Genomic DNA, 16,359 nt, shown 5'->3' on the forward strand with positions numbered 1-16,359 from the left:
TATGTTGCCTGAAATCCTCGTAGAAATCCTCATAGAATAAGGCAACTTGATGTTGTGATAAAGGCTTCATCTTGAAACTGTTTTTTGTTTTTTCTTAACACTTCCTGCTTTTAAATAAGCTTGCAAGTTTAGAAAATAGTAATAATGCTTTCCTCTTGAAAGACAATGACGTTTCTTTACATGTTTCAACACTGCCATGAATGAATAGCAAACAATTTACCCTTAGGTGAATAAAGAATTGTGTGAGTGACTTTATTGTCTAAGAGAATTGCTGTGTTTAACCACATATTACTCATGTTCTGGGAATGTGGTATCTGAAATGTTGCTTGTAATCTGATTATCATAATTGACCAGAAATTGTTGGGGAATCTTTCCTCGCAAGAGTTTCTGTCACACAAAATCTCTCCATTGTTGTTAGGTTTCGGGGTCCTTGAGGGAGGTGGAGGTATTCTCTCTCTTAACAAAGCAGTAGTTCTTTCCTGGCTGATTTATTTTTGCAAATGATTTTTAGGATTGTGACCAGATACATATAGATGATGTATCATCAGACGACAATGGGCAAGATCTAAGGTAAGCAATGTCTACTACAGCATCCAATGCAACCAGTTCCTAGCTATTTATTGATCCCCAAAGAACAGCCAGTGGCATAAATGTATGTCTTAGATTCTGGTGTCTCAACAACCCTTACATATTGAACTTTTCTATTTTCACAAGGCAGGTAGTTCAATCTTTTATTTTCCCACAGTTAGTTATTTCAGTTGTCTCAAAGGTGAATAATAATAATAATAATAATAATAATAATAATAATAATAATAATAATAATAAAACTTTATTTATACCCCGCCACCATCTCCCCAACGGGGACTCGGGGCGGCTTACATGGGGCCATGCCCAGACACCATACAATATAACAGAATAAAACAACATATCATAACACAATATAACAGTGCAAAAATAATCAAATACATTACAGCACAATTAGGTCTGACTCTTTTTGGTTAATATTAACTAGAGTTGAGTGGGTGTCTCAAGTCCACATAACAGTGCGAGGAGATGTATCCTGCATATTTACATTAATCTTTCAGAGGTCAAGCTACCACATTATATCTGTATGTGCCTTCAAGTCATCTATCAATTTACGACAATCATGTGAATTTCTTTGGGTTTTCTTAGATAAGGAATACTCAGAAGTGGGTTGCCATTGCCTTCCTACATCACCTGTTATTCCTTAGTGATCCTCTTTCCAGGTACTAATCAGGCCTCCTCCTGCTTAGTTTCTTAGATCTGACCAAATTTGATACCTTCAGGGAATTTAAGCTGGTTTTATAAGATCACATTCCTAAAAGCCAAGTTGCCTCTTACACAAAGGGTATGTTGGTTACTAATGCCAACTCTTTAGTGATTGTTACACAAAAGCCAGGTTGGCCCAAATTTTGCTACGTGAAACAAAGAACAAGATGGCACCCACCGTATTGGGTCTAACTTGTCTGCTTTAACATCAGTGATGGAAGATCAATCTCTACTCTAGCACACAGATTGGGCTAATCTACAGGAATCAGAGACATACACAGTTCCGTTGTTCAGCAGTCAGGATTTGCCAGGTGAATTGGGAAGATTAGCTAAAGTAGCTTAGTAGCTGTCGTTGTGCTCTCTCACACCTGACAGTGGAAACAGTTGTTTTCTTTCCACCCAGTAGAGCTGGGCTTTACAAGAATGATTCAGGGTTATAAAAGCCCTCCCGGTTTTCTTAAATAAGTGAAAGTTGCATAGGAATGTTTCTTTTGAACCAACATATTAATTAAAGTTGAATGTTAGACTATGACTCCAGGGTTTGGGGTCTGAATACCTGCTCGGCCATGGAAACCCATTGGGTGGTCTTGGGCACATAATGCTCTCTCAGCCCCTGAAGAAGGCAACGAAAACGTCCTCTGAACCAAGATAGGGTTTCCTTAGGGTTGCCATAAATTGTAAATGACTTGAATGCACACAACAATAACAAATAAGAGCTAAATAGGTATTTCGTTTTGGGGGAGAGACATTGGCCAATTGTTACTGCCATGACCCCATTCTAGGCTGCACCTAAGCTTCCCAGACATATCATTTTTTAAATGTAGGGTCTCAAAAAGCTTCAGAGGACTGGCAGCAGGCTTTGGGTTTGTAAAAGTGGATTTCGGGGGATTTATGTTGTTCATCCAGCTGTAGATTGATCATCATTCAGTTAAAGTACATCAACTAGTAGCTAAATGCTAGGCAAAGAAAGCAAAGCACGGTGAGAAATTAGATGGCAAAACAACCCCTTCTTTGTCTCCACCCACTGTCTAATAAAGCTAGAAGTCTGCAACATGTCCCCCATCTCTGTCTCTCCTATTTCTCTTTACTAGTTCTTGCATCCCAATGGGAAGTGTAGGTTATAATTTCACTCCTTCCCCCTCTCCTCCTTCCTTTGCCACAGCACATATAATTTCTCAGCAGATGGCTTTCACAGTTCAACCGCTGGATCAAATCTTTGCCTGGGCTCTGGAGTACACGGGGGAGTAGACTGGATGAGGAAATTAGCATTCCGCTACCGGAGGGTGAAAGAACTCTACGATACCTACAAAAACAATGTTGGAGGTAAGTGTCTTCCCAACCTGTCAGGGAAATCAGCTCCACGTCTTGCTATGAGCCTATCTTTCTGTACTTCAGGCTGGATACACAGAACACCCTACATAGCTTACAATTTAGAGATTTGGAAGTGCAAAATAAGAGGAAATGTTTTGGAACTGTAATTTCTAGTTATTCTGAAAGATGAGTGTAGAAGACTGGGGAACATATGGACTTTTGCAAGGATTGCAATAACTCCTGGTCATCAGAGCAGCAAAATAATAGTATTCAATGTTGCTTCCAATCCCCTTTGCGTTGATTCTGTATTGCAAATAGACTAATGTTTTAGCACAAGTCACATGGTCAAGTCCAAATTGCACACTAAACATTAGTGCCTAGCAAAGAGTAATATGTGGTACTGTATATATTGGACTACATGACCCCTCACTATTGGCTGTGCTGGCTAGGACTAAGGACCTCATCAGACAGAGTAAATTTAGTATCCTAGGACATTTTTACCCTGTCTTGGGGATGGAGCTCCACACCAGCCATCACACTTCTTCATGTGACTTCTAGCGGTGGCCCCACACTAACTGGGGTAGAAGCATCGTTGGAGGCTTCCCCCACAACACAAGACATGAACCAATCAGGGGCAGCTAGCGACTCTGAACAAAGGATTTTCTCAGGCAGAAAGAAGCCAGGAGATGAAGCTTGCTAGTCTATTCAATGCTAATCAAGGTGATTAATTACAACATTCACACTGGCCTCCAACTGAAAAGAGTTTTTCTCCCACCCTGGATCTTTATATAGAGAGATATATAAACCTTCCCTTTTTAGTTTTCCCACATACCTCACAACCACTGAGGATGTCTGCCATAGATGTGGGCAAAACGTTAGGAGAGAATACTTCTGGAACATGGCCATTCAACCTGGAAAATACACAATAACCCTGGAACTGTACTATGTTTCTCCTTTCAACCTTCACCCACCACATACAGACATACTCACCATGCATTTGCTGAAATCCATCCCTCGATGCCCATCTAGTGACTGGCAGAGGTCAATGGGGATTGAAGAATCAACCCCAGATGCAGGCAGATTACATCTGCTGAGATCTGCTGAGAGCATGGCTAGACGCTTCCCTTATTCCACCTTGACTCTACACCAGCCATTGAATGGATGAGGGTGGAATTGCAGTGAAACAGCTGCAGAGGGAAGAAGAAAATACCAGCTACTGCAATTACCAAAAAAAGACATGGTCTTGGCCCTCTGTATCCAAAGATTCTTTATCCATGGATTCAACCATCCACCACTTGAAAATATATATATTTTAATTCCAAAAAGCTTTTCCTGATTTTGCCATTTTATATAAGGTGGAATAATTTTGTTCTATACAGAAAGTCCACATTCAGTTTAAAGTTGTAGAAGCAGAGTTATCTATGCAGTGCCATTGCACATGCAAATGCACATTTTATTTATTTTTATTTATTTAATTAATTTATATACCGTTCTTCTCCCCCAAATGTATGCCCATTTTGGTTGAGTTCAACACAAGGGTTGTTATGTAGCATACTCCATGCATAACTCCACATGTGGAAGATTGTGCTATGCAACTCAAATATAGGATCTCAACCAAAGGACTTGGACATTCCAGTTGGGGCTACATGCTTTGCCTCATGGTTCACTCTAAAAGAGCTGAAATGATGTTGAAAGTTTCTTAGTGATACATAACTGCTGATGACAATTGCCTGAAGTCTTTAGGCTGTTAGAGATAATGAGTTAGAAAGATGTGTACAGTAGTTGCTTTAAAAGTTTACATATTCAAATTTACAAAACGTTAGCTTGACATTATCTCTGTCTGGAGTGGATCTTTTGTAAAGCTGATGGACTTTAACTGTCTAATTATGGTGCATGGGGATGATAACCCCAAAGGTGCCTCTATCCATTCCTAATAGTCAACAGCAAAAATATACACTTTCAGCCAATATTTTCTGCCTAAGGTAACTGTCTTGCTTTGCTTCACTAAGTCACGAGGTTGGTCCTGCAAACATTAGTGGAAAGGAGAGTTATTCATAGATCTAGGGGGAAATACTCATCTGTGAAAAAACTGCCATTCACGTTCATAACCTCATCACAAAAACAGTGGGGAGCCCCACCTGTGCTAAAATCCAACATTTCTTGTAGCAGTTCTGCCCCAGCATTACCTCATCACATCTGTCACATAGGTAGAGCCAGAACAACAACCAAAAAAGGAAAAGCAATAGAAATAACAACTAGGCCTCCAGGTATTTTAAACATATGCATTGTCTGCCTTTATAATCCAGAATAATGACCTTCCTGTGGTTAATAGGAAAAATGACTTGGCACAAAACTTTTCTGGGGAATTGAATTCATGGTTTGGCCTTTCCAGTCCCCTGCTTCAGCTCAGACCATTGGCTGCTCACTACAAATTGCTAATCTTCAGGAAATAGTCTGCAAACTTTAATGTTTATTGTTTAAGTTCTGTTCGTGTTCTGCTGAATATGTTTTAAAGGTTCACATAAAATGGTAACACTGATAGAGGCATTATAAAAAAAAAAAAAAAGGACTCACCCGCCCCCAACCCTGAGGTGCCCCTGGCTCTGAACTTCATTGACACACATGTTTCAGTGGAGCTCCAAGGTTGCTGAGTCTGTATTTTATGGTGATGTGTTTTAACTGTGTAGTTCCCTGCCTTGAGCCGTGAGGAGCGGATAAAGATTATGATGATTACAATGATGATGGGGCTTTGTATGGCACTAAGATGTCTGAATGTGGTGTTGCCTTCCACTTTCCCCAGTGTTTTTTGTTTTTGTTTTTCACATCAGGCATCTTGTTTTATGTGGTAGAGCTCCCTCATTTTAAGTACTCCATCAAATTCTAAATCTCGAGATGCTGAGATATAATGTGACTGTCAAAAGTGGCATTCTAAACAGTATAGTGTGTTAATTGTGTGAAAGCAATTACCATATTTAGTGTGTGTATGTGTACACACGTGTGTGTGTTTTGAAATAGTGGTAGGATTGCACTCTGTGGACCCACTTTCATGCTGCGGTCCAAATAAAAATATGTTGTCAAAGGCTTTCATGGCCGGGATCACAGGGTTGTTGTATGTCTTTCGGGCTGTGTGACCATGTTTCAGAAGTATTCTCTCCTGACGTTTCACCCACATCAATGGCAGGCATCCTCAGAGGTTGTGAGGTATGAAAATGAAAATAGTTGGTGGGGCTTCCCTTAAGATGATGGCATGGAGTGCAGCAATAGCAGCATCTTTCATGATACGCTCTAGATCCTGATCCTACCCTTCTCACTGGTGATAATTAAAAATTGCCACTTTAATGTTAGTCACACAAGTGATGTAATATCCAAATTGGGTAAAGGTACACCACTGACTTACAAAAGAAATCACAAAAGAGGAAACCAACATATGTCTCATTCAAGAATGAATTAGTTATATGCATACAGACACATATTACTTTGGTTCTTGCAGTGTGGTAAAAGACTTTTAGAAGTAATCTAAACTTAAGCTAACTTCTTACTTTGATGAGAAACTCTTAAGGGCTTGCAAAAAAAAACACATTTTACTTTGAAGCCTGGGCAAAGGGGTTTAGTGATTCTTAGCTTAACTGGTTACAGCAATTGGTGTGAGTGAGATTTTGCCTATTGGGGTGAGGGGTTCCAATTTTAGTGCCTGCTGCTTTTATACAAGATATCAGATGTCAAAGGTTAGGTATTTTCATATCAGTCAGAGGTTAGACTGTTCCATATCAACACTTCCCCTTTTGGTTATCAAAAGACCTAAAAGAAAAAGGTGTTTCTTGTATCATGGTGAGTGTTAGAAGAGCTAGGAACTCATACTGGGCATGCCATAATATCGTCTTAAATGTCTTTGGGAAAAGGTGAGCATTTGACCTACTTCTTACCACCCCACTCATATTTAAAGTGATCCACTTTTAAAATATCTTAAAAACCTGAAGGTGGCTCTTTGCATTTGTGTGGAAGTGGGTTCAAGATTGAGACTGGTTGTAGGCCTCCAAGACTTAAACCTCTAAAACATAATGGAACAATAAGAAACAAGAAAGATTGTGATTCTAAAATCAGAATGATTTTAATTATTTTTCTAAATAAAATATTCATAGATAGCAAATAAAACAGAAAGAACCTAATCAAGAAGGGGCTGGCCTGAAACAATAGACTGTTTTTCATCATAAGCCCCTTTCTCCATCTCCATTTTTGGCACACAGTGATATCAACTCTGCATGTAGGCGACTGGTGGATGGATGGACTTGTCTTTAGGGCACCAGAATGACAAGATGGATCTCTGTTTCCTTCCGACTCTATGACTTTCTGGTTTTGCGAAAGCCATGTGCAAGCACTCCCCTTGGAGTGAGCTACAAATGCTGCTTTCTCTATCTGCAGGTTTAATAGGAGCTCCTAAGAGGGAAACCTGGCTGCAGTTAAGAACAGAACTGGAAGCGCTGACTGATCTTTGGCTAACACATGCTTTGAAAGCTCTGGATTTGATACATTCCCGGTAAGAACGGCTTAAGAAGTCGTCTCCAGGCTGCAAATGTTTCATTTTCCTCTTGTGTTTTCCAAACAAACCAAGGCATATTCATTTATAGGACACCTTTGGTCAAATTTGTGGGAGGCCCATCTGGACATGTGATGGAGAACTAGATGTAAAACTAGAACAATCAAGCCCAACTCCTGGCTCCCAGATCTGCCTTTTGTGGAACACGGGAAAGTAATAAAGGGAGTCGACGGCCCAAGGGGGGCGTAGTGTAAATGCTGTTGGAGTTTTACACCATTTATATCCCCGGTGTGTGATTGCTTGTGACGTACTTCACTTTCAGACTAGTTTTGAGTTCTAATAAATTATGGAAGGAGAAAAATGTTTAAAAGTCTAGCCACTGCTGACTGTGTTAATCACTGATTTCATGGGACTCATTGCTGGCAAACCTTGCATCCTGCTTCCAATTCAGACTAGTAGGGTTAGAAAACAGTGATCTCTATTTAGGCGGGGGAGAGGTTGTCTTTTGCTTTCATTCTCATGCTGTTTTCTATTTTGTAGGCCTAACTGTGTAAATGTTTTGGTAACTACAACCCAGCTCATACCAGCACTTGCAAAAGTACTCTTATACGGTCTAGGCACAGTCTTCCCTATCGAAAATATTTATAGTGCAACAAAGACAGGTAAGAACAATCTTACTAAAGTGTAATTGTGTAAACAAAGATGATAATTTTTGTTGACTGAGTGACAATTATATTCTGTGAATGCTCACCACACCAGTCCAGAATGCTTGGGAAACTTTACAAACGTCATTCCAGTTTTGCAGGCTTCACATTCGCAGTTTTCATTATTCACAAGTTTGAAATGCCACAGCTTCCTGAAGTTGAGGCTGCCGTGTAAACATTCAACTGGCAACCCCATCCTCAGGAGGTGAGCACGAAGGGGCTGTTCAGGAGGCCTGTGTGCCACAAGTCTTTGTTTTACCTGGTATCTCCCTTCATTTCCTGGATGAAACAGAGACTTTTGGCTCACAGGCAAGAGGAGGCCATGTGCTGCTTCACTTACCCCCCAGATCTGGCTCCTCTTCTTCTTCCTGTATTCCGTGAATCTCTGTTCTGCCAGGTTACTTGTTCATTACTTGTTCATACTCAAAGAGAATATGGGACATAACAAAAACAAACAGTGGTCTTAATTAGAGATTATGAGCATTTGGCCCTCTGGATGCTGGACTGCAGCAATACTCATTCCTAGCCAAAATAGTGAAACTATGAGGAATCCTGGCACCTGAGCTCCAATAAGATCTGAATGACCACGTTTCATAGTCCTCATCTCAGGGAAGAACACTGCAATTTACTTCAGCCAAAACAGAATAATGTAGCAGGAGGGCTATGTTTGCTTCATGCTAGGTTTAAATAATATTATTTGTGATAGATGCACCATTGTTAAGGGCAAGACCAGTAAATTGCTTGAGGAGGGGTACCAATCCTACAGGACCCTCCAGATAACATTGAACAGCAACTCCCAACATTATTTATGAATTGTATCCTGGGCTATTCAGCAACATCTGAAAGGTCGCATGGTTTCAACTCCTGGCATAGACTGGTTTTCAACAAGACATGTGTACAATATGACTTACACAGAAAAAACAATGTGGTTTTAAAAAATCAATGTTGACTTCTCAAGTGCTAGAAAATGCCTATAGATGGCCTATAATCTCTAAAGAAAAGGGAAGAGAAATTATTACCTTCTTTAGAAGGAAGAGAATAGCTAGATAATCAGTTATCCAAAGTATAAATAAATGCAAGCATAGAACTGACATTGTGGGTCTGCTTTGATTCTGTGATCTGCTTTTTTCAGAAAACTAATCCTCCTCTTTTATCCTGCAGGGAAAGAGAGCTGCTTTGAGAGGATAATGCAAAGATTTGGACGGAAAGCTGTATACATTGTAATAGGAGACGGTGCTGAAGAAGAACAAGGGGCAAAAAAGGTACTATTTTCTATTTTAGAATTCCATTTTTAAAGTATAACATCTCTCCCTGTACCTGAAACAAGGATAAGAATTCCTTTCTATTCTTAGGTATTTGCAATAAGAATTTTTGCCCTAGCTTAAAATTCCACAAGGTATTTTGAGTCATTTCCTACTGGCGTCTTCTGTGGCCTTTTCAGTGGTTTCCGCTTGCAAAAGTAAGCCTTTGGTTAGCAACCACATTGTCAAGTACATAAATAAAGAAGAAGAACAGATTTGAGAGTGTGTGACGACCTGCTATTTCCCATTTCTATGGCATGGCTACACTTACAAAAACAAGTACAGTAGAGTCTCACTTATCCAACATAAACGGGCCGGCAGAATGTTGGATAAGTGAATATGTTGGATAATAAGGAGGGAAAAGCCTATTAAACATCAAATTAGGTTATGATTTTACAAATTAAGCACCAAAACATCATGTTATACAACAAATTTGACAGAAAAAGCAGTTCAATACGCAGGAATGTTATGTTGTAATTACTGTATTTACGAATTTAGCACCAAAATATCACAATGTATTGAAAACATTGACTACAAAAATGCATTGGATAATCCAGAACGTTGGATAAGTGAGTGTTGGATAAGTGAGACTCTACTGTATGTGGAAGGACTTGCTAAATATACTTCTATAGAGTGGATGCTTTATAAACTTATCCAGTAACAAATAACTAATTGCTACATTTCTTTTCTCTTCTCTATTTCTTCTCTTTTTCACTTTCTTTTAATGTGTGGTTGTTAAATGTGTGGTTGTTAAAAGAAAACAGAAACACATTTTGAAGATCTTAAACCATGTGTATAGAGCCACAATGGATTCTCACCATGGTTAATATAGGTTAATAGCTTGGATTGCCAATGCCAGAGTCCATGGTCTAAGTCTAGCGTGGGGATTATGCAACCCACCGACAGATGACTGGCATCATCCGGAGGGCAGCATGATTGCCATCCATGGTCTAAAATGACTAAGGTTAATTAACTAAACTCTCCAAATCTGGAATGAGTAAGTTAAGGGTCACCAGAAATTGTTGGAGTGCAGCTCCCATCATCCCTCACCATGAAGCACTGGCTTAAGCTGAAGGGGATTTCTGTTCAAACAACATCCGGAAAGGCATGATATGCCCACATCACTTTTAAATGCTAGCAGATAGCAGTCACGAAGTCAGGCAAGATTGTGGAATGAAATATTCATTCATTTGATTTATTGTCCACCTTTTTCTAATGATGGAATTCAAATTAGCTTATTAAATAGTACAAATAAAAATATAAACACTACAAATTAAAAAAAACAAGCTAACATCCATTTCCCCTAATTTCAGGGTTGTGAGCCTGACTTAGGACATTACAATTCACTTTTCTGGTAGTTGTATCATTACAGTAACCAACCTCCCCTGCCCCTCCTACCTACCCTTTTAAGCCTGCACCCTGCTCAACATTACCATTTCTAATTTGCCACAGAACAATTCAGAAATGGCCCAGCGCTCTTTCTCTTTGTAGCAGCTGGATGTACTGTAACAGGCAGCTCAGCCTACAGAAGGAAAGCTCAAAGTAGTCAGCTATCACCACCACTGCCACCTACTCCCCAGCAACTTGAAAATGGAAGGAGGGCTGTACAGTTCAAAAGCTTGGCTTTGGAATCCTAATACAGAATCTCAGCCATGGTTTTTTTTTTTTTTTCAAAAACAGCCAAAGAAAAAACAGTTAAAAGCCTCTTCTGCCGCAAGTGAGAGTCAGATGCCAAAGGCCTGCCTTAAACAAAAGATCTTTGCCTGCCAGCAAAAAGGCAATAATTAGGGAGTCAGTTTAGTCTCCCACAAGAGGAAGCCAAGGAAAGGTCACAAAGAAAGCCAGTTTGGATCAGCACAGCAGTGGAACACACCCAAAGTTGCTTTATACCAAGTCAGGCCAAGTCAGACTATTAGTCCATCTGACCCTGTAGTGCTTGTACAGGCCAGTAGAAATGGAGGGGAGAGAAGGGGACAGAGGAAAAAGAGGTTGTTGCACTGATATTCTGCTCTGGTTCCCAAGTGGTATAATCTTTCGTCTCATCCACAACTGGCATGCAGCCCCTGGCAAATCAACCTCAAGTATTTTCAGCATGCAACCAGGGCAGAAAATTGTATGCATCCACTTTTACCGACCAACAACAGTAGTGGGTGCTCCTTTGTTTAATCCATTTCCTCCTGTGAAAATAAACCTTCTGCCTAAAGTTGTTGGGTCCCTCAATAAAGTGAGCTTTCTTCCTGTGTTGCCTGACTGCCTTTTGTTGGCCACTTAGAGATTTCTGTAAATTGTATCGCTCCCAGGCACATATGCTTATTCATCGGGAGTTAAAGAAAAACCCCACCAAAAAGGACAAGAAAAGAGAAGGCCCAGATGGGGCTCCTATGAACTTCAAGAAAGTGAAGTAGCGATAACAGCACAGAGCCCTAGATGGAGCTCCTATGAACTTCAAAGTGAACGGGGTCAGTGCGCATGAGTGCATCAAAGGCCGCTGGGCTCCCTAACAGTAGGGTTCAGTGTCTTTTACCAACTCTGCTCCAAGAGGCCCCCTTTTGCCAGTGTCTCCTGCTTTAAGCCTCTTTTCCCATTAATGGGCACACATTCTTTGCTGGAGCTGTCAGGGCCTTTGATTGATGATGATCATTAGCACGGGTGACTACACACCTGAGCTTTTTAAACCCATGAGGAGGACAGGGCGCCTTTCCCTGCTTCACCGGCAGCACTGATGATATCTCGGCCTGAGTGGGTCATTTCTCTTCACCTGTCGGAGGAGTGATAAATTGATGGGCGCTGAGCAGCAGGCGTGGCTGAGCTGCCAACTTTTCCTCTCTTTAGAGAAAGAAAAACAGAACTTTCAAATGGGGAAGTGAGACCATGTGGGAAACAGAGAAGAATGAATACAGAATGGGGCTGACTTTATCCTTTAGGTGGGAGCACTTCACTCTGGATTCATTTTTATGTAACTTTATCACATAAATCAGGGTGAGCCCTAACATTAAAGATAGAGAGATTATGGCCTCAGGCAACAGAGGACAGCAGTAACTGCAGGGAGAGAGGCAGCAGCATTTCCTTATGTTAGAGGGAAAAATTGTGTGTGAAGCACAACTTGCACAAAGCCATTTCAGTTATGTGTCTGACTGAGTAAACTGTGAGTTTGGGGTCTTGAAATATATGTGTAGAATAGTTCCGCATGGTCCTATTACACTGCACTGTGCTACTCGCATCTCAGCCAATATGTCCAACTACACATTAACATAATCCCTTTAATAAAGGAATACTGCCCTTCACTCCATCTGATACATTAATATTCCTGGAAACCATGTAGATGAGAAAGCAGTAACAAAATTGATTTTTACCCTTATATCAATGTGGTAGTATATTATTGGGTCCAAGTTCCTGACTGTGACAAAGGAGGTTGCATATATCGAGGAGAAATGTCCAGCTGCCTTGGATTCAACTGTATTGATCCAGGCAGTGTGTGTTTCATCCATCAATCCATTCTGTACCATTGGTGGTGAAATGAAATTAATAGCAACATTTTGTATGTATGCCTAATTCTTTGTAAAAGATATGCACCCTCTGAATTTCCCTTTCTGTGTGCTTAAGGCATCTTGGGCCAACCTTGATACAAGCAGTTCTGCATTGGGTTTTGCAATACAGAAAAAGATTGTTTTGTTCTGGGATCATGCACTTTGGGAGCACGGGGTGGAGAGAGAAATTCTGGAAATGTTTTAGAGAAAACAGGCTGTTATAGATGGTTGTAAGAAGTACATGATAACTTCTTACCTGCTTCTCCCATCCTTTATTGTCTTTGGTTGGAATCCAGTTAGGGGCATTATAAGCATAAGTCTCCTCTACATGTGTGGATGTAGTTTTTCTGGAGCTATTGGGGTTGGTATTAACTTTCTCCCTATGCCACCACCAAAGCCAGCCCCTAACATTTGACACTTTGTGGCAAGCAAGCAGGACCAGAGAAGCATCAAGCTGCTGCCACCATAGTGTAATGCAAACTGATATCGTCAATGAGATTCACTGGGTCCTCCAGGAGTATCAGCATTGCTATAATCAGAGCCGGCCCTAGGTATTTTTCAAGTGTAGGCAAACAGAATTTTGCCCCCCCCCCCAAAGCAATCACTGAAAAATAAAAGCGTTGGATAAGCGAAAATGTTGGATAATAAGGAGGGATTAAGGAAAAGCCTATTAAACATGAAATTACATTAAGATTTTACAAATTAAGCACCAAAACATCATGTTTTACAACAAATCAACAGAAAAAGCAGTCTCGACTGTGCCCCCATATGTTTGGCGCCCGAAGCGACCACTTAATTCGCCTCATTGTTGGACCGGCTCTGGCTATAATCATTGTGTGTTTGGCTATGGAGAGTTGCAAACTGCTTCTCTGATTCTACCTGTTTGCCACAAAGCACAAAACAGCCAGGTGCGGCAGCTTCAAGGGTATAACAATAAGTCAGAACATCTACATTATGTTGCTGGATTGAGCTCTGTGACTGTTTCTGAAATTATTTTTTCAATTCTACATGAACAAAACTAGTCACATTTCTGATTACCACTTTACCGCACTTATGCTGCTCTATGACTGTAATAAAAATTTAGATTAGATTTGATTTGATTACCACTTTGTGGATGAGGATTTTGAAACATCTATTGAACCTTTTTTTAAATGTCTACTTCTAGCACAACATGCCTTTCTGGAGGATCTCCTGCCATGCCGACCTCGAAGCTCTGCGCCACGCACTGGAGCTGGAATACTTGTAGCAGGTCCAGACAGTTCTCTGCTGTGAGCTTCGGATCGCTCCCGAAGACACCGTCTATTTTATTGGCATTTTATGCAGTCCCTTTCCTAAGGTGGAGCAAATGTCTAGGAAAGCATTTACAAGAATCTGCACCAGGAACACAGCGTACCAAGTTCCTTTCTCTCTGAAAGGAGGAGAAACCTTTAAATGACTGAATAACTGGATGCTCAGAACTGATATGGGATTTTTGCCGTGTAAATTACTTCCAGGCATGCAGAAGACCAGTCATGGTTTTATTCATTAGGGTTATTTTTTCCTTGCTTTAATAAATGGGAATTGGGTGGGAAGACATGACGTGGAGCTTCTAGACATATTTGTTGGACAGTTTTATGAATTCAGACAAGTTTCTGAGGAAAAGTGGGGGGTCGGGAGATTGAAATAGATGATTTTTTTGTATTTTTTTAATTTATGAACTAATCCTATTACTCTGATATTAAGCTCATACCTGTGTTTGTATCTGCTGGGTTGGGTGGATTCAGCCCATTCTAATTTAATCGTTCTTTTCTCTAAGTAAAATCTGGAGAACAGTCTTTTTCATGTCCATTTGAAATGAGCACATTTGGGATTGTTGATGTAAGAACTACACCATGTTTTGGAAAATGATAACATGTGAGCTTCACATGTATCTCCATAGGCTGTCATCTTGTTTTCTCATGATTGGGAAAAGGAATTACCCTGTGATGACTGAATGGCAATAAAACTATGTTTACAATTTTAGGGCTGAACTATTTACATTTCGACATGGATGAAACTTGATGTCTTGAATGCTTTTTTCCAGATAAACCTTTTAAATATTTCCTTACATAACCAGTAATTCCCTCACAATGACTCCTTAAACATCAAACAAATTAATAAATCAAGGAAGTATTTAGAGCTGTATAGTGCAAATCAGGAAAGGGTTCCTGTATCTTCAGGAATTTTGCAAAAAATATAAATAATAAAATACTGGATGCATTGTGCTCATTACAGTGCTGCAGTAATTTAAAAAATTATCACAAATTCACTCCTTCCATGTAGTACAGTATGATCTCCATATCCATGGGATCTATAACTGCATTTTCATCTGTCAGCTTCCAATAAAACGTTTTGGTCTTCAGCTCACAGAATTCCCGACCATTGGACAAGCTGGCTAGGGCTTCTTGGAGTTGGAGTCCCAAACACTCAGAAAGCCATAGATTGTGCAGGCCTGATCTGTGGTATTCTTCAAGCAAAAGTCTGTCATTTCAATAGTGATCATTAATTTGCATATCTGCAGGAGAAACATTCCTGGACTTTGTGTGGATATAGGGGCCCATACAGTATATAGAGTGCTGTTTATGAGCTGAACCAGATACACATAGAATGCACTAAATTGAAGGATCTGGATTTATCCCAAGGCCTAGCTGGGCCAGCATTATGTTCCCAGAGAAGACATCTGGAAGGCCCATAAGCAGGACCTAAGTGCAATAGCACCTTTCTGTTCATATTCTCTTTCAATAGTGTTTTACATAACTATCCCAACTAAATAGCTTATTGTTAGTCTTGTTCTTCATTTATCATATTTTACCATATATGCTACAGGAGTCTTTTTACCATTTGTTTCAACCGCCAAGAGATATTATGGGAAATCATAACTTTGCTAGCTCAAGGACTGAGAATCTGTGGTCATCCAGAGGCTGTTAAACTGAAAATCTCATGATCCTATACTATGCTGGCTAGGACATGGGAATTGCAATCCAACCGCATCTGAAAAGTCGGCTATTCCCTTTCCTAGATTTATTGGGCTTTTATGTGTTTTTGTTTTGTTTTACTTTGTTTTTTGTTACTAAAGAGATGCCACAAAAATGGTGTTCATTGTAACAAGTTCTTGCAAAATTTAGTCCTATTATTCATCTGCATAAAAGGAGCAAGTCTTACAGTATCAGAAAAAGGTTGTGTTCCAAACACTTCAATAGATGTGCTTGCCATTGAGCTGTATCATTATTTATTACAAAATGAACTGAGAAGAATGGGTGAGTAAGGACACAAAAATGGGACAGCACAGAACATACTTTTCTGACTCTATATTCACTGCTGAACTGCTGTCAAACACAGAAATACATTTGGCTGCAAGGCAAGGACAGGAAACCAAAGGGAGAAAATGGAAAACTGGAAAAAATGTAAAGCTGTCAGGCTTCCAAGAGATGAACAAATTGAATTAAGACTTTGAGGCTCACACAGTGCTGGGACAGCTGAAGGCCAAGTCAATGACAGACAGCAACACTGAATCGTTTAGCACTTGTCAATCATAAAATCATTGGTTTGCCTGGAATCTTGAAGTTACTGTAGCAGCCTGATATATTATATGAAATAGCAGAACTTATCATCCAGAAATTTACCACAAATCTCTAATTGTTTAGGAATTTTCTATGAAGATCATCTTGCGGCTA

At 40.0% G+C, this 16,359-nt stretch overlaps 1 protein-coding gene across 2 annotated transcripts in view; it reads left to right on the forward strand.

The window, feature by feature from the left end:
- Window positions 1-14,668, forward strand: part of eya2 (EYA transcriptional coactivator and phosphatase 2) — a 162,007-nt gene extending 147,339 nt beyond the window's left edge. For both annotated transcript variants that reach the window (XM_003220616.4, XM_062978907.1), the window contains exons 11-16: window positions 512-570; window positions 2,453-2,613; window positions 7,021-7,135; window positions 7,676-7,797; window positions 9,001-9,101; window positions 13,833-14,668. In XM_003220616.4, coding sequence (XP_003220664.1) covers window positions 512-570; window positions 2,453-2,613; window positions 7,021-7,135; window positions 7,676-7,797; window positions 9,001-9,101; window positions 13,833-13,913 — 639 coding nt within the window. In that variant the 3' untranslated portion in view covers window positions 13,914-14,668. The remainder of the gene's footprint in view (window positions 1-511; window positions 571-2,452; window positions 2,614-7,020; window positions 7,136-7,675; window positions 7,798-9,000; window positions 9,102-13,832) is intronic.
- Window positions 14,669-16,359: the final 1,691 nt, after the last annotated feature.

The sequence above is a fragment of the Anolis carolinensis genome, chromosome 4 (genome assembly GCF_035594765.1).
Source record: "Anolis carolinensis isolate JA03-04 chromosome 4, rAnoCar3.1.pri, whole genome shotgun sequence".
Taxonomy (NCBI): Eukaryota; Metazoa; Chordata; class Lepidosauria; order Squamata; family Dactyloidae; genus Anolis; species Anolis carolinensis.